The following is a 22,550-nucleotide window of genomic DNA, read 5'->3' as shown; positions in this document are numbered from 1 at the left end:
CAGCATAATGGGTGCATACCTTGTAAATGCTGGTAGAGCCCCCAGTAGATGCGCAGGCAGTTCTTTTCCTTCTTCATGCCTCTTTTGCACCTGCAGTTGTACAGTGGGCTCTGCTTAAGTGCGTCCAGGGCGCTGCGGCACTCGTCCCTCCCCTCGGCACTGATGTTGCCCTCCTTCCCCGCCACGCACTGCCTCATAGTCCGATACTTGGTGCTGCATCCCGGCTCTCTCAAGCACAGCTCGCTGGCTGCGACACAGTCCATCCGGCTCGCAGACTTTTCTGCAGACAGCAGGACCTCTGTGTGCCACAAACACAGTTTCTCAACTACTCCATCTATACAACTATACTTGGAAACGACTTTCACGTAACACTAATCGGACTGTAAAGCAAATATACCATCTATCTATAAAAGTCACAAGTTCTCAGCCATATTTATGGCAGTCCTACACATCTGTGTGAAGAGGATTAACCACATACATGCTGCATGGATTAAACCAGAAACAGATTAATTTTTTTTGTTTTCTGTTCAGGCTACAGTAAACAAAGACCCTGGTTTGACTGGATGTTAGAATAAATCTTTGTTCAGCGTTGTATTGACTCATGCACTGTTTAGTGTCAATCCAGGAGGGTCTGAGATTGTCTCTGAGTTCACCACTAGATGTGGAAATACTGCGCTTAAAGTTGTCTATAAATAAATAAGAACTGTGTGCTTTAAATTTGATGAGAGGGTAAATACATCCCAGGAGAAAAAGGGAAAAACTCACCTAGAAGGGGAAAAGAACGCAAATCGTGGAAACGATCATCGCTGGTCCGGTGCGCGGTCCTCCTTGCGCGCGCGTGTGTGCGTGTGTGTGTATGTGTGTGTGAAAGTAAAGCGACTCAGTGTTTACAGACCCACACGCTGCTCTTTACATCCACAGGAGGAGCATCTCTACTCACTCCACGCTCCTTGTCCCACGCGCACCGGGGATCTCCACCAAGCAAAAGCAATGAAAAGTGTGTGAAAGCAGCAGTGATGGTGCCGCGAGGGTCTCCTTAGGAGGACGTGATGGTCTCGCGGAGCTCGTGCATTCAGGGTGGGCAGGTTTATAATAAGACAGGCTCACGGATCGCTTTCCGGGGCTCTTCAAATACACTCCGGAGTGAAGCACGCGGCTGGGCGCGCGGCAGTGTGGCACTGAACGGGAGCGTGCGCTCTTGCGCTCTCAGCGTTTTTTCACCCTCCCCAACCCCCACCACCCCACACAGACAGACACACACACGCACACACACACACACATACACACACTTACATACATACATACATACACACACATAGACACACTCACACACACCTTCTCTTTTTTCTCTTTCTCTATACGCACGCGCAAGGGGGTGAACTTTTATTTTTAACCCAGAACTACAGAGGGCTTTAAAGTTTTTTTATACTAACACATACATTATAAAATATATGATGAGGATGATGATTATAATAGCATTAATATAATCGGTTGATTGTTATTATTGCTAGAAGAAGAAGAAGAAGAAGAGACAAAGAAAGGAGAAGAAGAAGAAAAATGAAAAGAAAAGAAAAGAAAAAAAGAACAGAAGAAGTAAAAGGGTAATGCAAGAATATTAAAAATGAGAGGATGGACAAGGAGAAGAAGAAGAAGAAGAAGAAGAAGAAGAAGAAGAAGACAAAATAGTAAAACAAGAAAATAATTTAAATTCAGCAGATGAAGAAAGACAGTAGGAGTTCAGGAGAAATAGTAGTAATAGTGCTGGTTGAATTGTTATTAGGAAAACGAAGAGAAACAGATGGAGAAGAAGAGGCACAAGGAAAACAAGTAAAGAAATAGAAAAAGAAAGGAATACACAGAAAAAGAAAAAGTAAAGCAAGGAAATCAATTGGAATGAGAAAAAGAACAAAAAGAAGACGAAGAAAGCAAGAATAAGATACAAACAATTTTAGTAGTAGGAGGAGGATGAGAAAGAGAAGAAAGAAAGCGAATAAGAACAAGACGAATAAAAGAAAATGATGATGTTGAGAAAGAAAGTGCAGTAGAAGTACAACAACAAAGAAATTAAGAAATGACAGAATACAAGGAAAAACAGAAGAAAAAAAGAAAGAATAAGGACAACAAGAAGGAGAAGAGAAGGTGAAGAGCTAAATCTAAAAAAGAGATGGAGAAGAACAAGACAAATGAAAAGTTGATTGCTTTACGAATGCTAAAAAACAGTGTATTTTTAAATAAACGTTTAACAACTTGCTGAATTTGTGACTGTCATATTGTTTTGCTCAGGGCTCTCCTGGTCTCCTAGATTTTACAATTACTAAACACAAACAATCCCACAGTCTCTGCTTAGTGGCTTTGCAATGTAATAGTCCTTCAGCTCCTGGATGACCAAATTTATGAAGTCAGTCCTTCTGAGGTCATCATCTATTTGTAGACTTATGCTCGGGGTCACGCTGCTCAGATAATGACGTAAGTCAGACGGTCTGTTTTCAGCACTCTTCATCAACCTTGTGAACAAAACTTTGCTACACAAAATTAGGTTATGTACCATTTAAGAAAAAAAAATGAAAGGGCTGAAAAAATAAAAGAACAAAAGTCGTACATACAGTTCAACAAATGTAAATTTCTGACCTTTTTGAATTGATTTGGTTTCCATTTGGATGATAACTTGGCTGACTTTGGCTTCTGAGCTGCATTAAAAAAGGAAAAAGAAAAGTGAGCGATGTGAGCTGAAGTCCACTCATGAGTTATAGGATTAAACTGGTGGAGATTGCCATCTATTGGTGTAAGCATCTCGCTCAGTCTGGCTGAGTGTCAACCGGTGCCCTGATGAAAATAAAGTGCACTACTCATACACTTTCGGAGGGAATACAGAGCCATTTGGGATTGAGCCAGAGAAATAATTCTGAGAGAGAGAGAGAGAGAGAGAGAGAGAGAGAGAGAGAGAAAGGCTGAATAGTGAGTGTGCATTCAACTGCATGTACAATACAGTGCACTGCATATCATTTTATACCCTGTGTATTAAATATGCACTACATAGATAGTATATAAACAGGTATACGTTCAATAAAGGCTTATTCATGCATTTTCAATGCAGCCACTCAAGTAGTGCAGTGCAATTACAAGTCAATATGTTACAGCATCAGAGTGCAGACACAAGTGATCTCAGTCGCAGAGATGTTGGCACCAGATGGGCTGGTTTGTGTGTTTCAGAAACAGCTGATCTCCTGGGATTTTCACAAACAGCGATCTCTAGGGTTTACTCATAACAGTGGGGGGAGTAAGAGTTTTACTATAGGAAACATCTTCTATATAGGAAACTGTACTTCTTCTCTGTGTACTTGTTCTATGCAATGACCAAATTCTATCTATTTATCTATCTGTCTGTCTGTCTGTCTGTCTGTCTGTGAATCTTATCAATGGTAACAATTACAGCCAGATTGGTGCAAAATGACAAACACTATACCTCAAATAAAATTTTTTTACAGCCGTGGTGAGTAGAAAGGCATCTCGAAGCACACAAAAAGTCAGACCTTGATGCAATGTGTTCTGTAGCCTCAGAAAAACTGTTTGAATGCTTAATCCACAAAATTACACATCACATTAAATTGATAAATGTGTCATGTGTCGAAAAATTGATAAAGTGAAAAAAAAGTAACAATGCACTAACAATGTCCTTTATCACACGACCACATTGGTTGGATAGATGATCTTATAAGAGCAAAGGTGTTTTGTTTTTTCATACACAGTATATTGGGATTAAAATTATTTTCTCTTTCCGGCAGTATAGTGAATTCTACTAAATACAAACAACCAATTTGCTCTATTAAATACATATTTGCTCATGTAACATATTGAACACAGTGAGTATAATTTACAGTACATGCTATCGATTTGCTCTAGATGCATTCGAGCTGACCGGAAGGAATGGCATAACATTATTTCAAATCAGTGAGTCGATTTATTGTTGATCTAGCAGTGAACTACCATGGAGTTCAAATCCCAATATAAATCAATGTAGTTCTCTCCTATCCTAATGAACAGTAAGTGGCGAGTGAACATTTGCTTACAGACTTTTGGCAGGCAATGCTATGGAAATTTACTGTTCTGATGACCAGACTGATTTGTATCCTTTACTATCGAGCCTAATGACAATTCGGGTTGTGATTTACAAGTGTGTGTGTGCATGATATAGGGTTAGGAGAAAAAAAAACTGTTTTAAATTGTACAGTCATGATGAGTAAGCAGGTCTCGGAAATGAAGTAGAATGGCTAAAAGGTATCAGTCTGAATCATATGAAAAGCCTGTCTTAATATTGATTGAGCTGTCGGTCACAAATGTGAGCGTTCACACTTTAATGTGCCTTGTGGCTTTGGATCAAACACCATTCTCTGGAAATTGGACTAGGTAAAGGATGATTTGATGAACACTGAAGAGCCAAATGGCCCAGGATTGAGTTATTGAATGCTGACTGCACTTATTAACAACAAAGACAACACACAGGCTGGTGGCTTTTATTAGTATTTGGGCTACATCTATGATAGATTACAGGCTGCACTGGAACTGGAAGGGGTGTGAAAGTGTGGATGTATATTATATTCAGCATTTGTTTATTTCAGAATATATTAGAAAAATGGTTCAGGAACAGAAGTAAATTTCCATCTGGGATGAATAAAGTGATCTTATAGATATAATTCAGCATATTAAAAATAACTTCTGTTTATCATCATATAAAATAAACAGATTGACAGCCAATGTTCTGTATAAGCCAATGTAGACTTAATTGTCCTCTCTCTCTCGCTCTCTTCATGAAATATTTGATGCCCTCAAAGCTAAGACAAACAAAACATTAAAACATTAAAATATTTCAGCTAAACATATTTCCAATAAACTGTGTCTGAATATTTGATTTATTTTGAAGTTTATTCAAACAGCATTCTTATATAAATCAGTGGCAGGTCTTCAGGCCAGAAAGGTCTTCTCTGCTGGCCTAACCACGATAAAAAAATTGCTGACTCAAATATTTTTTTTTCCTTCAATATGTATTCAATTATTCCCAAAAGTTGTCTCTTCATTTTATAGCTTTTCTCTTGGTTGTGTTGCTTCCAGAAGTGCATGTTTATGTTCATTTCTATCAAAGTATATTGCCAGCGTCAAAGAAAAAAAAAAAAAAAGGTACGCTTTTCCATGAACCATTTATACTTTTGCGTTAAAAAACACACATTTTGCCTTCATTTCAAATCCACAGGAAAACCATAATGCAATGAAAAAAAATTCACAAACTTCATGGAAAACCCGGAGTAATTTTTTATGAGGTTAATATCGATGCTTGTCCTAGCGGTGATGTATGCGGGAGGTGCAGCTGTGGCTGCAGTGAAAGGAGACTTGTCGAATTGTGTTTGTTGGGTTTTTTGCTTTAGTAATGCCATTCATACTCACTGTATGAGATTCCTGTCTGTAATATAGCGCTCTGTTATACTGTGTTTCTGTATAATATTGTTTCTATAGCTGTGGAATAGCATCATAATGATGACGTGTAAGGCTAAAACAGACAAAAAACACATTAAAACAGGTAATTTTGATGATTTATGATAGTCCAAATCAACATTCTACAGTAAATTTAAAACAACATTTTTATTTTTTATATAAATTAAGCAAATTTCCCATAATAATGTGTCGTTTGTTAAGTTTCGACTCAAGTGAATGTTTAAGGTGAGCCGATTCACACATTCTGAGAGGACTGAGAGCTGGAGTCGACTCATCGAGTCATTTGAGAAAAAAAAAAAAAAAGACCGCTACTTAATTGAAGGTCCTCGCGCGCATTTAAAAGTGGGCGTGGCAGCGCGTGCGAATTTTATGAACCGTAATCGAGCTCTGGTTATACCGTTCAGCAGCTCTGCTCCTTTAAAAAAAACATTACATTCTTTAAAAAAAAAGTTAAAATAAAGTTAAAAATGAGTTTAGACGCTCAAGCAGTAAACCTGGATGTTCTTTATCAGCACATTTTGCTAACTGAGCAACAAGCGTCCGAGAACACTCGGCGACTTCACGAAGGTAAGCTAGCTAACAAGCTAATTCAGTCAGAAATCTCGTTCGTCAGGGAAGAGATCTCAAATCTCGCGATATTACAGCAGTTAGGGCGAGAAGTCACACATGATTAAGGAAGTTCAAGTCTTCATTGATGATAGTGCTTTGGACATGCTTATATAGGTACATTATTTATATGTTTATTCTTTTAAATAAGGATTATTTTGATTTGATATTCACATTTTGCATGCATAACAAAATGATTTATTATAACAGGTTGCATTAATGCAACGAAACAAACCAAAAAAATTATAATAATAAAAATGTGATATAATTTTACTTTGAAAACTCTGTCAGGAGAGACATTTTTTACAGGAAAAAAAGGTTTAGAATTTTTTTTTCTTTTTTTTAAATTAAGACAATAGCAAGGACAAATATTAATTAAATAACGTTTTGTGCATACATTTAAACATAAACCCAAAAATTGTTTGTTTTTTTGGATTTTTCCCCCTGTGTTTAATTAGAAATTAATTAGGGATTGTGTTCAATATGTAAGATGTCATGAATGTGGAACATAAACTGCTCTTTGATATAATGTATTCTTCTTCTCTTCTTCTTCTTTTGGGTGCTTCCATTAGGGGTCACCACAGCTAATCATCCGTCTCCATACCAACTACCTGCGTGTCTTCCCTCACCACATCCATAAACCTCCTCCTTGGCCTTCCTCTTTTCCTCCTTCCTGGCGGCTTCATCCTCAGCATTCTCCTACCGATATACCCCATGTCCCTCCTCTGCACATGTCCAAACCATCTCAATCTCACCTCCATCACATTGTCTCCAAAACGTCCTACATGCACATGGTCCCTCTAATAAACTAATTTCTAATCCTGTCCTAATCCTCATCACTCCTAACGAAAACCTCAATATCTTCAGCTCTGCTACCTCCAGCTTCACCTCCTGTCTTTTACTCAATGACACTGTCTCTAAACCATACAACATCGCAGGTCTCACTACAGTCCTATACACTTTCCCTTTCACTCTCACAGATACTCTTCTATCACAAATCACTCCTGCTATCACTCTTCTCCACCCTGCCTGCACTCTTTTCTTCACTTCTCTAACATCGCTGATATAATATAATGTAATATAATATAAACAAGTAGAAGTTTTTGAGGTTATGCTGAAATGAGTGGATCTTAGTGTTCTAGTTGCTGCAGATTATGTGGTGTCTTTAGACTGAATGCAGTTCTCGTTTTTTCATTTTTTTTATATATCATGCCTACAATAGATTTATTTGCAGATGTACCAACATTCAGCTAACCATATTCTCTTGCAGTAAAATCGGCCATCACTAAAACTGAGGAGAAAATCAAGTCCTTTACCGAAAAGCTGGAACATGATCATATCGAGCTGGATGAGAAGGTCTGGTCGTTTTATATCTCTTTATCCAGATGGACTTCTAAACATTATCTCTCATGATTTGTTTGCAATGAATCCCAGTTCTGTCGTCCCAGGACTGTTTTTCTTTTACAGATGAGGGAAGCAAAACATAAGACAAATGTATAAAATCTGAAGATACAATGAGATTTGGGATTTTAAAAAGTAATATTATTGTAGTCTAAAGATATATCAATCGAAAATGAGCAACAGTATATTGCTATACTCTAATGCCCCTATAGCTGAAGATGTTTGTCTTCTACAATATGTAAGAAGATAGAAGGAAAAATCTGTAAAAAGTTAACAGAGTGGACAAAACAATTGAACTGCACATCATGTTTGTAAAATATATTTTTCAAAAATATCTTTGAAGAGAATATTCTGATTTCAATTTGTTACAATATCAATATCCTCTCATCATTCTGTCCCGCTTTACTAACATGTGAAGAAGTGATCGGATCAGAAGCGCGAAATGAAAGCAGGATTCCTGCTTTTAATCCCACCTGCATGACCGATGTCCTAGTAAAAGGCCTGGTTTGTTTTATGACTGAAACTCTTCATCAGTTTGGAGGGCTTCATTAAAGATGAAGAGGATCGATGGGATGCGGCAGTGCAAAATCAATCGCTCGTTTCCGCTGGATTACATTAGTTTGGTTAACCCTTCATAGATCCCGAGCTGTGCTCCTGTAGTGTAGAGTTAAAAACATTTTGTCCTGTAATTGGAACAAATCAGCATAAAAGTGCAACACTCATATTGTCGTTTGTGAATTTGAACTTTAAAAGCTTTTGGCATGCTGTATTGCGTCCTCGATATTCATTACAGCATTTTGGAAAAGGAGGTTTTTCTTTACAGATATGTAAACATGTAAAAGATATGTACATTTAGAGGTGTTTACATGTTTCAAATGGGCAGGTTCCTGGTGGTCTAGTGGTTAGGATGCGGCGCTCTTACCGCTGCGCCCGGGATCCTCGGTCAGGGAACCAACCCCAGCCATTAGGGTTGCACAAGCCTTAGTGCCGGTCCCAAGCCCGGATAAATGGGGAGGGTAGCATTAGGAAGGGCATCCAGCGTAAAAACGTGCCAAATCAAACATGCGGATGGTCCTCTGTGGAGACCCCTAAAGGGAGAAGCTGAAAGAAAGTTTTTTACATGTTTCATATAGGCATGTCCATGTACAACTAGGGCAAGTTATGGGATTTTTTTGATGTCAATATTGTACAGTTGTGCTGACTTCTGTGATCCCCACACACACACCTCTATTTCCAATGTTAATTATTATTATTTATTTTTAGATATCTTACATTTAACTTTGGTTTTCACTTAATTTACTACTATGGCATTTGAATTTGCAGATCATAAAATGTATTTTCCTTACCTCATTTTGAGATTTCTTTTTGTTTCACTCAAAAAATGATAGAAGTGTAATATTGCTTGCATTTAGGACCCAAGTACTGGTTCTTCACAATCTGTAAAATAAGTGCAATGCAATAATCTTTTATTAGCCGTGTCTGTTTCTTTCATAAAAGACTGCTGAAGCAGTAAAACATCCACAAGATACATTTATCCAAGTAGACAGGTTTGTGGTTACAAAAAAAAAAAAAAAAAAGTGAGGTAATGTCTTTCTGACTTTGCTAATTACACACTTCAGGAATATTTGGATATTTGGTGAATGCATGGCCTGCACCAACATTTGTGCTGTTTCAGTGGACAAGGTGCATTTAATTTCCACTCTTTTGGGAAGATGTTCCACTCGATTTTGGGGTGTGCTTGTGGAGATTTCTGCTCATTCAGTCACAACAGTTTAGTAAAGTCAGGCACTTATGTAGGTGAGGCGAGAAGGCCTGAGGTGCAGTCAATATTCACATTCATTCCAAAGGTGTTTATTAGGGTTGAGGTCAGAGCTCTATAGCAAGTCACTCAAGTTCTTCCTCTCCAACTTATGTAAAGTATATGTTCATGGAGCAGGCTTTATGCACAGGGCTATTGTCATGCTGGAACAGAAATGGGTCTCGTAGTTCAATTCTACCCCATTCAAAGACATTCTTCACAGTCGTGTGCCTCCAGCCGTTTGTGGTAACAGCTTGGGAAAGTGGTGCATATGGCTGGAATATTCAGGTGTCCCAATACTTTTTCCCACTGCATTGTGAGAACAATTATTTAAAGGACTCATTATGTTTTTTACACCTGACTAACTTGATAAACAAAAACAAACAAACAGAATATTCCAATGACTTTTACAACATGTGATTTCTTTCATCAATCTAATTACAGATCCACCTGCAAACAAAACGATAAGAACAAGCATTTCACACACCATGAGCACATCATTCTTTCGTCTCTGTTGACACACTAAGCTAAATTCCAACCATTTAAACGCAACGTAAAATATATTGTATCATAGCAATGTGTGCATTGTAGATTTAAAAATCTTGTGCATGTCCATCCACAGGCTCAGCTCGAGGCTGAAATGATGCTACAGCTGAATGTGATCAAGAGAAAACAACAAGAAATTCAGAAGAAGAAAGAAGAGTTGCTCGAGCAACAGAATGGGCTCCGACAGGAGATGGTGCGTTACTGAGTTATTACTACAGTTATAGTAATTTTAGCAATTTGTTTCCAATATGAAACAGGAAGAGAAGGAAAAGCAGACGGTTGGGGAAACAGAAATACAGGAGGAGGTTAGGATAATGATGTTCCCAAATGAGTCATGTTCTAATGGTGGAGAGAAATTATGATGGAGTTTAAATGATTTCTCAGTGAAATGTTTTGCATGCTGGAAAATGTCAGTGTGTATGAGAGAGAGTTTTAGGAAGGTGTAAAGGTTGTTTTTTTTTTTTTTTTTTTTTTTTTTTTAACCACATCTGTATGTGTTTTAGGTTCTCAGGGCGTGCTGTTAGAAGAAAATAATCAACAATGAGGTTGTGTGACGTGGGCAGACATGAAGCAGAGTGACTTAACATTTTGAGGTTGATTATCTTTCTGTAACAGCAAAACTGTAAAAGTAAAGTGCTTTCTTCCTTTTATGCCAGTTTGCTAACAATTTCATGAATGTTGATGAACGGCAATGAGGCAGTTTAGTCCTCGCTTACAACACACACACAAAAAAGCACATGATTGTCACACTGCTTTTGTCACTGCTGGTCTGTGAGAGCTACCAAACAAATTTCGTATCGCTTAAAGTCTAAGAATGAACTCTAAATCTAAGAATTAGTTTATAAATCATGAAATATCTGTAATAGCAGACTTGAACCACTAGAGGTCAATATTAGACAATGTTATTCAGACTGGTTTGCCCAAATGTCAAAATCACAAAATATTTGTTTGTATTTTTAGTGGGTCTTCAGAGATTAAGAGTTATTCTGGAAAATAACAACAAAAAAGTTACTTATGTTAATATGTTACTTATTCAGGCACGAGTTATCAGAGAGGCAGCAGAGGAGAAAGAGAAGTTCATGAAAGCGATCAGAGCCTTCAACAGCGAATTTAACCTGCTGAGAAAGATGGACATCATGTTCTGCAGTCAGACCAAATCTGAAATAGAAAGACTCGAATCAGAAGCCGAGGCACTAACGAAAGGTAGATTGATGCTTTTTGATGGCGTTTATGTCTCAGCTTCTGTTAATTGAATTCAGAATTTTGAGCAGTTTTCTATTACAATACTTTTGAAACGGGGAATTTAAGCGTCAGAGCTTCAGACATTTTTTCATTCTTACATAAATAACAAATTGTAATACTTAGCAAATGACTGCTATAAAACGGAGAAAGGTTTTTGGGACATGCGGCTATGGGGAAAATAATAGATTTTGAGTTGGGGGATATAACACTGCTTTATCACATTACATTAAAATTTATTATTCACTTATAACAGCACATCCTCCTTCCTCACTGCATCTGTACACACTATATCTGTTTGCTCTTTATATACTTATATGCTTCTTTATGTACTGTGCATATTAGGGATGTAACGGTAAACTTGTTTATAATGAACCGTTTCAGTGCAGGACTTTCGGTACGGTGCACACGTGTACGTGCGGAACATGAGGTCTCTCACGAACATTCCAAGCATTGTAAAGCAAGTTTGTTTATTGTCCACCTTGTACTCGCTAAAATAAAATATATAAAAATAAAATGGAATAAATCAAATGAATGCATTAAATTGAGTATTTATCCATATCGCTAGACTGTCATGAAAACGCTGCCAATGACAGGAAACTTTGCGCATGCACAGAACAAAACGAAGTTCTCTCACATGCGCAGTACAAAACGTGTTTTCGGTACGGATAGAGAAGCACAGTGTCACTGTCTAGAGATATGGTTATATCCTCAATTTAATCAATACAGGGTTATTCAGAAAGAATGAACCGATATCATGACGCATTGCTTTAGTTCTCAAGCATCGTCATGGAATGAGTCATTTGAAAGAGGAGTTATTAAAGTTGGCTGAAGAATTCTTTTGTCCTCTTCCACCTATAAAGAGAATTACTTTTAGTATATTTTTGAATCTTAGTAAGTAAGTAAAGTGATCTGTGTATTTGTCTATCTATCTATGCTTGCTTTTGGTGTATACATTACGGAAAAACGGAGTGAAAAATGTAGTGTGTAGAAGTCACGTGACTGTATGGTAGAAAATAAAATTGGAGGAAAAACAGAGTGTGTTTTGTTCCTCTGTATTCACATTTATACATGTATTCAGACAAAAATCTTTATATTTGTAGCGATGGAGACGATGAAGCAAGAAAACAGCCAGCTGATCTCTTTGCGAACAGAGCGAGAATCTTTAAAGGCAGAGCTGCAAGAGCTGAACTCCCATCTGGCAGGTGACAGTGGAAACAGGATATTGCTTATTACTTAAGCCTGTGCTAAGTACTGACTGAAAAGCTGTTTTGACTATCGCACATGTGCATAGAATTGGAAAGAGAGCTGGAGGAGGCAGTGGCTCTCACAGAGTCCATGAAGACTGAAAGAGAAAAGGCTATTCAGAAACCTCAAACAGATAGCACCTGTCTCAGGTAAGCTAATATAAAAGTGAAGGCTCTGGATAAAAGCCATTATAAGCACTTGGATGTAATGAAATGCATGTCAAATACCCATCATTTTCTTCTGCCCCACAATTTCCTTTTGACCCACGTCCATTTCCTCCTCTCAATAAGCATGTAAATAATGCAACAGCAGGGTAATCCTTTTAATTAAGTCTTTGATATATATATCCATGCTATCCGGTTCAGCGTCAGGCAAACGGATAACCCCCTCCCCACAACAATGTCTGGTTGGTATATCATGTCCTGATGAAGTGGAGGGGATCAATAGGTAGCATGTCTCTGACAGGAAACGTCCCCCACGGCTGTGTAAATCATACGTACGGCCATCGATGTTCGCACAAATTTGTCTCGTTAACAGCAAGCTGGATTAGAGCCCTGGGATATGCTGAAGATGCGGCCGTGCAGCCGTTCCTCTCCGCTGTTTCCATAAATCACATTCCAAAGGCTGTTTCTTCATACGCCGGCTATCGATCGTGTGAAATCGAACGCCGAAGTGATCCCTGTCTTAGAAACAGGCAGCATGTAAAAATTGGGTTAAATTAAATGGATTGGGAGGGACTACGTTCACATAAATCATACCGCTTCGTCAAAAACACGCCTGAGAACCAGGAAACTCAGTAAGACTCCTCAAAACGGAACAGAAATATCTGCGACGGGAACTCGCGGTTCGGATCACATAACAGTTTTAAGTCACTGATCGCATCATTGTATGGATCAGCAAAAAAAGAGGAGGAGACAAATATAATTAGTGTTTGGTTTATTACATGAAAAGTTAAAGCAAGGAAACGCTGCCATACATGCGATTTGAATGACGTGTAGCCATTGTTGTTGACTGATTACCATGTCCTGTTTACGTGAACACGACCGCTGTCCATAGTTCTGAAAATACTTAAGAAGCAATATTCTGCGATCGGCAAATAAAATAAGATTAATCCGCAAGTAAAAAAAATGAATCTGTTGTGATCCATTAGCTGATTAGTTTAATCGGCTGTTAACTTATTGTTACAAGGCACACTTTAAAACAAATCAATATGCAAGTAAACAATAAATAAATAGTATAGTGTATTTGTGGTAAAGTCTTTACATTTTTCCTCTCTGCGGGTGTATGTGGTATATGTGAAGACTGAAGAAAGAGCTACAGGCACATAAGGAGCTGGAGATGTTGCACGAGGCCCTCAGCACAGAAATCCAGTACTTGCGTTCGGTAATCATAACCATTACAAATACATCAAGGCAACAATACATCAATATTTGTCTTATTTTTATTATTTGCTCATGAAACTAATATTCCTCTTTCGTCAGAAGTTATCACAGGAGCCAAGCGTGTGCTGAAAGTCTCCGATTACGGACCTGTGGAGAATCTGTTGTTTTTAACACTGTTTGGTTTGTTAAAGTCTTCACTAATGATCTTTAAAACGCTTCAGTGCAGGTCTGTGGAAAGCTGTATAAGGGTGCCCTCTAGTGGCTAAAGTTGTAACTGATTAAAAAAAGTTGTGGTGTGTTGGAGATTTGTATTTTATACGCTTTTTATTCCATTCATTAGCTGCCATCTAGTGGCTAATATATAACAGTACACCTTTTTCTCTCTACATTCAAACACTCAAGTTTCCTCTTTCTTTGTTGTCTTTACACACATACACACACTTCTCATATATATATATATATATATTATACTTTGAAGTATTAATCATTTGTAATTTGTGCACTTTTATGTATTTTGTAGGGAACAATAAAAGTGTATATGAATGAATAATAAAATCGATATAATGAAATGGATACTATAGATACTATAATTAGTGCTGCTGCACTAATATTGGCAGATATTTGTGGACACCTGACCACAAGATTTGTATGGGTTATTTTAACACCCCATTCCACATTGAGTCCCCATTTGCATACATGAAAAATTTATCCTAAAGGTGTTCAAAAGGGTGGGTGATCAGATCTCTGTAGCAAGCCACTCAAGATCTTTCTCTCCAACCCATGTAAAGCCATTTCAGCATGTATGTTTTTATGCTGAAACATTCAGTTCAAGTGAAGGAAAAATGTAAAGTCACTGCGTCCAATGACATCTTATACAATTGTGTGGCTCCAATAGTTTGGGGAAGAAGCACATGTGTCAGGGGAAGTCTGGTGTGCGAGTATGTACTAAATGTGAGCTAAGAAGTTGTTTTCATTGTTTATCCTTTCGATCTGCTCTAATGGATCTCAGAAACAGTAAAAAAGGAACATTGACATTCAGTTGGTTCAATATAAAAAAAATAATTATTGTTATAATAAGACCAAACCAGTGAAGGCACCTGATTTCTGAAGTGTGCTTTTTTTCCATTGCATTGCAGCAGGAGCTTTAAACACGCTCCGTGACACCCAGTGGGCAGATCATCTCCGAAGCTCTTCCGAGACGCCAGATCGCTTTGTTTCCCTCTTGCCTGTGCGTAATTAATGGGCTGTAATCATGTCGAGGATTATGTGTCACGCTCTCGAAGAAACTCTCCACCCCTGCAATTAGCGCTATTATACTCGTCGCAATCGAAGCAGCTTCTATAAACACCAGTGTCTGACAAATATTTACCCGCTCGCTTCTCGTCATGTAATTGGGGCAAGACATCCTTCTATGGCTTTGAATTGCACAAATTAGCAGGTGCTGATTGCAGCTTATATTCAGCACAAAACCTCGCCGCACACGCGTACACTCCTGCTGAGTGCGTTTTTTATTTTTTATTTATTTATTATATTACATGCGAACCGATTGAATTTTAAATTTGTAGTGTCCTTTTAATTAACATTCAGTAATTAAAGTTAACTCATCGTTAACTCTTATTTTATGTTTATTGCAAGTCTGGCCACTAGTAGTGCTGTTTAGTGTTTAATTCAAGACAGGATCGTATTAACACTGGCATGTTATCTCTCATTCACAGAGGAGTGTGGGGTAGATGTTTATCTATCGATTATGGAAGGAGTCTCCAGTGTCAGCTCTAACAGTCAGGGGTAAGGTGTGTGTGACTGACACAATGGTACTACAATTGTAACATAATACGATAACGTGGCATCCAAATTAGAAAGATGCATCACAAAATAACAAAAAAAATCCCCCCCAAAATCCTCCCTTATGTACAGTAGGTTTACGCAGAAGTTTCCTTCGTTTTCGTTTTGATATCAAGTTTACAGGAATTCACAGCCTGTACGTGTTCTAATAGAACCAAAAAGCACATGCCGACTAGATTTACGCCTCAATAGTTATATAGCCACTTACTGGCACAAGACTCAGGAGAGAACGTCTTTAGCGTTTTGGTGAACATTTACATGAGGAATATCCACAAGGCTCTCATGGTTATCTGTCCCAGTCTTGAGCGAGTAGAAAATACAGGTATAAACAGCCAACCAGAGGGCAGACAGTCGCCGTGAAATCCGGGAATAAGCACAAATCAATTTCAGTATCGTACTTCCCCAGGGTGTGTCGTTTAATCGGCTCAGGCTTGGATTACAGTATACGGCAGGTCTCTTCAGTATAATTTATAGAGTCGTGTGCAATTGTAAGAAAAGGAACGGAGCTAAAAGATGTTTCCGATTATAGTCAGAAGTGGAATGATCTAGACCAGATAAGGGTTTTTGTCTTTTGTTTGATCTGGGGTTTACTCAATCACAATAAGTTGATGTTTAGACAGACTGCAATTTCTGTGTTTGCCAGATATACTTATGATAAGTTTAATAAAGGAGAACCAATTTTTTTGCTCAAGGCTCATTAGACAATGTGAACATCACTCACGATGCAGTGGAAAATACAAAAAGGAAACATACGAGACTGAAAACACCAGTGAAAATAAGTGACAATGAAATCTTTCTGCTTTCTTGTTAATGCACATTCTATGGTATTGGGACGTTGGATTTTTTTTCAGGTTCCTCCTCAAACTGTAAGCACAAAGTTGGACACACACACTTGTATAGGATGTCTTTTGTATGATTTTTTTCCCTCACTTGAGCTAGGAGACCCAAACCTGTTCCAGCATGACAATAAAAGCCAGCTCTATGAACATACAGTATGCTTTGGACTGGATCTTGATTGGCCTGTTATAGAGCTCTGTTAAACATCAGCCCTATTAAACAACTTTAGGATAAATTGAAATGCTGACTGCACCCCAGCCCTCCTCACCTCACCTACATCAGTAGATGAACATCTGGAACAGCTTCCCAGAGGAGTGGCAGTTATAAAAAATTCCGATCTTATGCTCAGGTGTCCACAAATTTTGTCATAGCCTTATGGTTTAACGAGTTGTTCTGGTGCTGGCAGAATTTGTAGTGATCGTAGACAGCTATTAAGTGGATACACAAATCACCAGACTGACACAAGATTACAATGCGCAGTTATGGATTTATTGCTAAATTCTGTATTGGGTGTTTCTTATACACGTTTTAATGCAAACGCTATCATTCTATCCACACACAAAACACCTGTGCGTGTAAGGCCCTTGAATATTCTTAGCGCTCAGCTCATTTTCAAACGTGTTAATGACTTCCTCCTCTAAAGTCGAGTTACTTTTAGTCACCCAGCAGTCCTGGTTCACGGGGAAGTAGGCTGAAGACGTGGCCGATATTTGAATGTTGGACTCTGGAGAGTAAAATGAGAAAACTATTATCACCATCTACTTTGATATTGACTGGTGTATGTATGTATATATATATATATATATATATATATATATATATATATATATATATATATATATATATATATATATGACAGGAAGTGTGAATTTAATTAATTATTGAAATGTATAATTATGATTTGTGTAGTAGAAGCTACACAATTCATATGATTCATTTGTTCATTTGATTTCCATAGAAGCTCCACATGAACTAAGCTCTTTTTTTTTTTTGAGTCTTCAGTGTAAACGCTGTATTATGCAGTTTTCATGCGTTCACTTTCCACAGTAACATGATGAGCTTGTGATAATGATGTAGCTTTTTTAATAATGGCAATAATAATTATGATAGTAATTAAAAGATGAATCAATAACTTGATGTATACAGAGAGGCTGGATAAAACAGGATAAAGGTAATGATATATTGTGCACATTTTTGCGCATTATTTTCTCTCGATGATTGAAATCAGGTCGAGTCGACCAGCGAGAAGTTTTTACTCACTGTTACAGACGGCCAGCTTGTTGCCTCCCACGTACTGAGTTGTCCATGTGAAGCCGGTGGCATCGCTGCATTCCTCATACAGCCTAGAAGTCCTCAGGAAGCTGAAGTCATAGCCCTGCAATGAGGAACACACTGTGTTAATGGTGAATATTAATTTTCCACATTTACATTAAGAATCAAGGCAGCAGATTTAATTATTTTTTTATTGTGTATGGTTGAAATATTTACAATATCAGATCAGTGAGGGAGTTTCATTGTAGACATAAACAAATCCCACAATTGATCCACAAGGGGGTGCTTTTGTGTCACTTTTTGATTTTGTATTATTATTATTATTATTATTATTATTATTATTATTATTTATATATTTTAAATGTATTTATTTATTTTGTACCTCGTTGCACATCGGCTTACAGTAGCGCTTCCCCTTAGCAGACACACAAACTATCCCTCCTTTACTCTGTACTGCTGGAGCTGGGCATTCCTTAGGTGTGGCATCCTTACACACTGTGGATAAAAACGATGATGACAACAACAAAAAAAAGAGAGCGAGACTTTCTTCTTGATCAGAGGATGTGAAAAGTCTTAACGTTGCCCATATTCACTATTTTAATGATTCACCTGATTTTTGATTTTTCTTAAAAATATCCATCAAGCGGTTCAGGTTGTTGAGTATTGCTGCATTTTGGCTTTCGGTCCATTGAGCAGCGAGTGCTTCCATACATTCGTCTGAGATCTTAAAGGAGAAGAAAGGAGAAAAAAGGAGAAGCAAACAGAACTACGGTTGAAAGGTGTTGATAAATTTTCAGATTTTCAGTGGCAATGAAATGAGTCTCCAGTGTCCATGTGCAGGGTTAAAGAGGATGGTGGTATTTTTGTAGCTATATTTCAAATGATTTGCTTATTTGCTGTGGTTATAATTGGGATTGAAGACCACATGATGACATCACGTGGGATATAATATGAGATATTAACCACGATCAAGTGTTCTTATTATTCTTTTTGTCCTGTCTTGATTTTTAGCCCCATGTTTTTAAGGATAAGCGTTTAAGACAGTGGTCCATATACAATCACAGTCTTCAAGCATTCCAATTCAGGCAGGATTGAAAAGTCAGCAGTACCTTTAGCTTCTCTGAGAACTCTTCATAGGACCATTGAGAAGAGGTGCATTGGTCTGTGCTCGAATTGGTTTGTGCTCGAACAGCAGCCGCGGAGAGCACTTAGTGACACACACACACACACACACACACACACACACACACACACACACAGTAACAATCAACCTGTTGTCACAAAGCATTTAAAGCACCTTTGGGACCAGGCCTGCTGAACTGAAAACCCTTGTTTTCTCTTACAGGAGAAGAAAAATCCAAACACACATCGATGTTAAATCTGAAACGTACCTATAAAGAGGGAAATCAGTTTCATCGCTACAGTTTGCGCAGTGCCGCATTCCTTGTTCTATCCAGTGGAAAAAACCCCAGCTTACTCTTGTTTGCTTTTTTAAGGGGTCATGTTGTTTACATACTTTCCCAGATTGCGAAACATTCTTGATCTGTAAATTTGATTTTGCAACAGTGAATGCGGACACATTGCCTAATTACATTGTGAAATATTATACCTTTGGTCCCAGAATATAATTTGTCCTTCAGTCAACATGTAAAACACACACGAGACATTTCAGTCCGTGCAGGATTTCTAACCTCGTTCAAACTCCGACTTTATCTTCGTAAGGGAGATGAATTTGAATAACATCGTGCAATCGTCTGCAACGCATGGACCTGCTGTACGCTTCGGAGAAAAGCACGCTGTGTTTTGGTGTAACGGAATTTCTGCTCAGCTTGACTGAGTATGGCTATGATTTACTGACAGCACATTGTGTGTGTGTGTGTGTGTGTGTTTGTGCATGTGTAGGTGGATGAAGCTCGCTTCTATCTTGGCTCAGTCTGACAGTAGCAGGTGGGGAGGAGCTGACTCTATTGACAGCGTTTCACATTTTCTTCCTGTCTTATGAGACATACAGCACTTTTTCAGGTCAAAATTGTCAGCTAGTCAAAATAAGATCTCTCCACCCAAAATACACTATATGGACAAAAGTTGGTGGACATCTGACTGTGCTTTTTCAAATCCCCATTCCACATGATTATATGGTTATAACATTCTCCACTCTTCTGGGATGATGCTAGATTTTGTGGAGATTTGTGCTCATTTAGCCACAAGAGTGTTAGTAAAGTCAGGTACCAGTGTAGGTGAGGTGAGGAGGCTATGGGTGTAGTCAGCATTCCAATTTATCCCAAAATTGGATAAATTGATCTTTCACTTCAACCCATGGAGCTGGCTTTTGTGCACAGGGGCATTGGCAGGCAGGAACTGGTTTGGGTCTTTTAGTTCAAGTGAAATGAGAATTTCATGCAACTACATCCAAAGACATTCTGTACATTTGTATACCTTCAACTTTGAGGTAACAGTTTGGGGAAGAAGCACATATAGCTGGAAAAGTCAGGTGTCCCAATACATTTTGTCCTTATTTTGGATTTGATTTTGCAAGTCATAATTAAATGAATACCAGGACACCAGGTTTCTTGTGCGTAATGGGTATAAAAACAGTCCTCGTTGTTTAATCAGTCGAGTAACCTGTGACTCTTCTGGGTCAAAAACGGTTTTGTATTATTTTTTTAAATATTTTTTTAGTTGAAATGGTCTTGGTTCAAATCTCTATCCCTAAGTGATAATAGATCAGAGTCAGTTTGTTCAAAGCTTGTTTCCATATTCACATACACTCCATATTCATAATCTTTCATCATGGGTAATTCTCTGAATTTGACCTTCTTTACATTCATTTCTATTTACGTTCAGCTGCTACGCTGCACAAGCAAGCAGCACGCTTGTCAAAGCGCCTCGCTTGAACACCTACCAGTTTGTGGGCTAATAAATATTCACGCTGCCGTGCTGCCGAGACATTTACTTGTTTCAAATTGTGCCTCAAAGGAGAGTTTACTCAAACAAATTAAATACTTATAATGAGTTTTCCCCTTGAGATTGAAGATTAACTGTAGAGCAGCAGTGGTATGGGTCAAGCACCGTATTGAAGTATGGCTGCGGTTGATGGGTTCACTAGCATACTTCATGTACAGTGAGCATTTAAACAAATTTCCTGATCTTGTTAACATAGAAATTCAGGGAAAAGCATTTGCAGAAAATAGACTTTGGCTTTGAAATTCCAAAGGTTAGTGTGTGTACATGAACACCAGCAAAAAATGTGTGAGCACCATTGTTACCTTGATCCTCCTGGGCATGAAATCCACCAGAGCTGCACAGCTTGTTGCTGATATCCTCTTTCACTCCTCCATAATGACATCACGGATCTGCTGGATGTTGGACACATGGTGCTTCTCCACCTTCTGCTTGAGAATGCCGCACAGGGGCTCAATTGGGTTCAGGTCCGGAGACCCGCTTGGCCACTCCATCACTTTCAGCAAGGCAGTAGTCATCTTAGCGGTGTGTTTGGGGTCGTTTTCATGTTGGAATCATCATGGTCCTTTTGTGTTTGGGGTCTTTCTCGTAAATGCAGCCCCAGACCATAATGCTACCACCACCATGCTTGACTGTAGGCAAGACACACTTTAGTTGGTACTCCTTACCAGGGTGTCACCAGACCACAGGACATGATGAATAGGACGTGTGGCTTTGCACGGTTACACAACATACAGCTGTTATCACTTAGGGTGTACTCACTTTTGTTGCCAGCTATTTTGACAATAATGGCTGTATGTTGAGGTTATTTTCAGATGACAGTAAATCTATACTGCTATACAAACTGCAACTCTAAAATATATCCAAGTTTCTATACTCTAGTTTTGTCCCTTGAGAAGATATGCTAAAATGGTTTCTGAAATGTGAGGTGTGTGTATATAGTGAGACTTTAAACCCCCAGACAGCTCATGTTTAATGTCCACAGATTTTTTTGCAGGGGTGGGACAGAGGTGTTTCAGAGAACATTTGACTTGATACAACTTTGACAATGTCAGGATCCATCATAGTATGAATGGCAAGAAGGAACGAATGGGGGGTAGGAAGGAAGGGAAATACGAAGGAAGACAAGTGTACAAATGAAGAGGGCGAAGCAAGAAAGATGGAAAAAAGTAAAGAAGAAACAAAATGCACAAACAAAGTAGGAGAGATGGAAAGAAGTAGGAATGAATGGTTGAAGAAAGGTGGGAAATTGGAAAGAAGAAGGAAGAAAGATGAAAAAGAAAAAACTGATGGCTTGAACAGTTCCATCATAAAAAAAAAAATCAGGGAAATAAAGAAAGAAATGAAGAAAGAAGCTGTTTAACATTTGAATCTGATTTGGGTGATGAATACCACTGTATTAAATATGCAGAAACTTGTAGCAGGTATAGCACCTCCAGCAGGTTCCATTAAACATTACATCATCATCATCCTTTACATTTGTTGATGGGGGGGAAAAAGAGAATTGTTTTGAAATGGAAATGAAAGAGGAATAAACAGGGGAAAAAAATGAACACATTCCTACTTTGTGTATTTGCGTTGGTCTGTGATGATGGCAGATGATAGTGCAGCAGAGCTTTCAGCTTCTCTTTGTAATACAGGTTCAATATGTTGCCTAAATCCAATGCTCTATACAAGCTGTAATGTTTTTTAAAGGCATCCTAGTCCATCTTGTACAAATGTAATTAGATTCAGTTCCAGAGAGTTTTAAGGATCGATGCTGAATGTCTGGCCAGACCAGGAGAGAAATTCAGGCTTTCTTTTTTATTCCTCCTCTGCGTTCTCTCTGTCTTTCTCCGAGTGTGGGTGGCCTTAAAGCACAGCATGTGTTGGGTAATATAGCATAGAAAACGTCGATGCTAATGAGAGACTGGAGCACCTTCGTAGATTAATAT

The 22,550-nt window shown here is 38.3% G+C and overlaps 3 protein-coding genes across 5 annotated transcripts in view; 1 reads left to right on the top strand and 2 right to left on the bottom strand.

The window, feature by feature from the left end:
• The window catches only part of gfra1a (gdnf family receptor alpha 1a), an 83,949-nt gene extending 82,731 nt beyond the window's left edge, over window positions 1-1,218 (bottom strand). The window contains exons 1-2 of one of the 2 annotated variants that reach the window (XM_046834717.1): window positions 766-1,218; window positions 20-298 (exon numbers count right to left, since the gene is read on the bottom strand). In XM_046834717.1, coding sequence (XP_046690673.1) covers window positions 20-263 — 244 coding nt within the window. In that variant the 5' untranslated portion in view covers window positions 264-298; window positions 766-1,218. The remainder of the gene's footprint in view (window positions 1-19; window positions 299-765) is intronic. The other variant, XM_046834726.1, reaches the window with a different exon arrangement.
• Window positions 1,219-5,828: 4,610 nt separating this feature from the next.
• On the top strand, window positions 5,829-14,007 carry ccdc172 (coiled-coil domain containing 172). 2 transcript variants are annotated; one of them, XM_046876029.1, is made up of 8 exons: window positions 5,829-6,051; window positions 7,361-7,446; window positions 9,912-10,028; window positions 10,873-11,038; window positions 12,178-12,279; window positions 12,369-12,471; window positions 13,624-13,705; window positions 13,807-14,007. In XM_046876029.1, the coding sequence occupies exons 1-8, from the start codon at window positions 5,952-5,954 to the stop codon at window positions 13,831-13,833; spliced, it is 783 nt and encodes a 260-aa protein (XP_046731985.1). In that variant the 5' UTR covers window positions 5,829-5,951; the 3' UTR covers window positions 13,834-14,007. The 2 variants fall into 2 exon arrangements, with proteins under 2 accessions (XP_046731985.1, XP_046731976.1); XM_046876020.1 differs by having other exon boundaries at window positions 13,804-14,007.
• A 2,843-nt stretch (window positions 14,008-16,850) lies between these two features.
• si:ch1073-126c3.2 (uncharacterized protein LOC555816 homolog) lies at window positions 16,851-19,147 on the bottom strand. Its single transcript, XM_046864734.1, has 6 exons — window positions 19,047-19,147; window positions 18,765-18,862; window positions 18,265-18,379; window positions 18,038-18,150; window positions 17,644-17,758; window positions 16,851-17,107 (listed from the first exon to the last, which is right to left on the bottom strand). The coding sequence occupies exons 1-6, from the start codon at window positions 19,069-19,071 to the stop codon at window positions 16,932-16,934; spliced, it is 642 nt and encodes a 213-aa protein (XP_046720690.1). The 5' UTR covers window positions 19,072-19,147; the 3' UTR covers window positions 16,851-16,931.
• Between the last annotated feature and the right edge of the window lie 3,403 nt (window positions 19,148-22,550).

This window comes from Silurus meridionalis, chromosome 2, assembly GCF_014805685.1.
Source record: "Silurus meridionalis isolate SWU-2019-XX chromosome 2, ASM1480568v1, whole genome shotgun sequence".
Classification (NCBI taxonomy): Eukaryota; Metazoa; Chordata; class Actinopteri; order Siluriformes; family Siluridae; genus Silurus; species Silurus meridionalis.
Note: the sequence above shows the minus strand (reverse complement) of the source record. Positions and strands in the feature narration are given on the sequence as shown.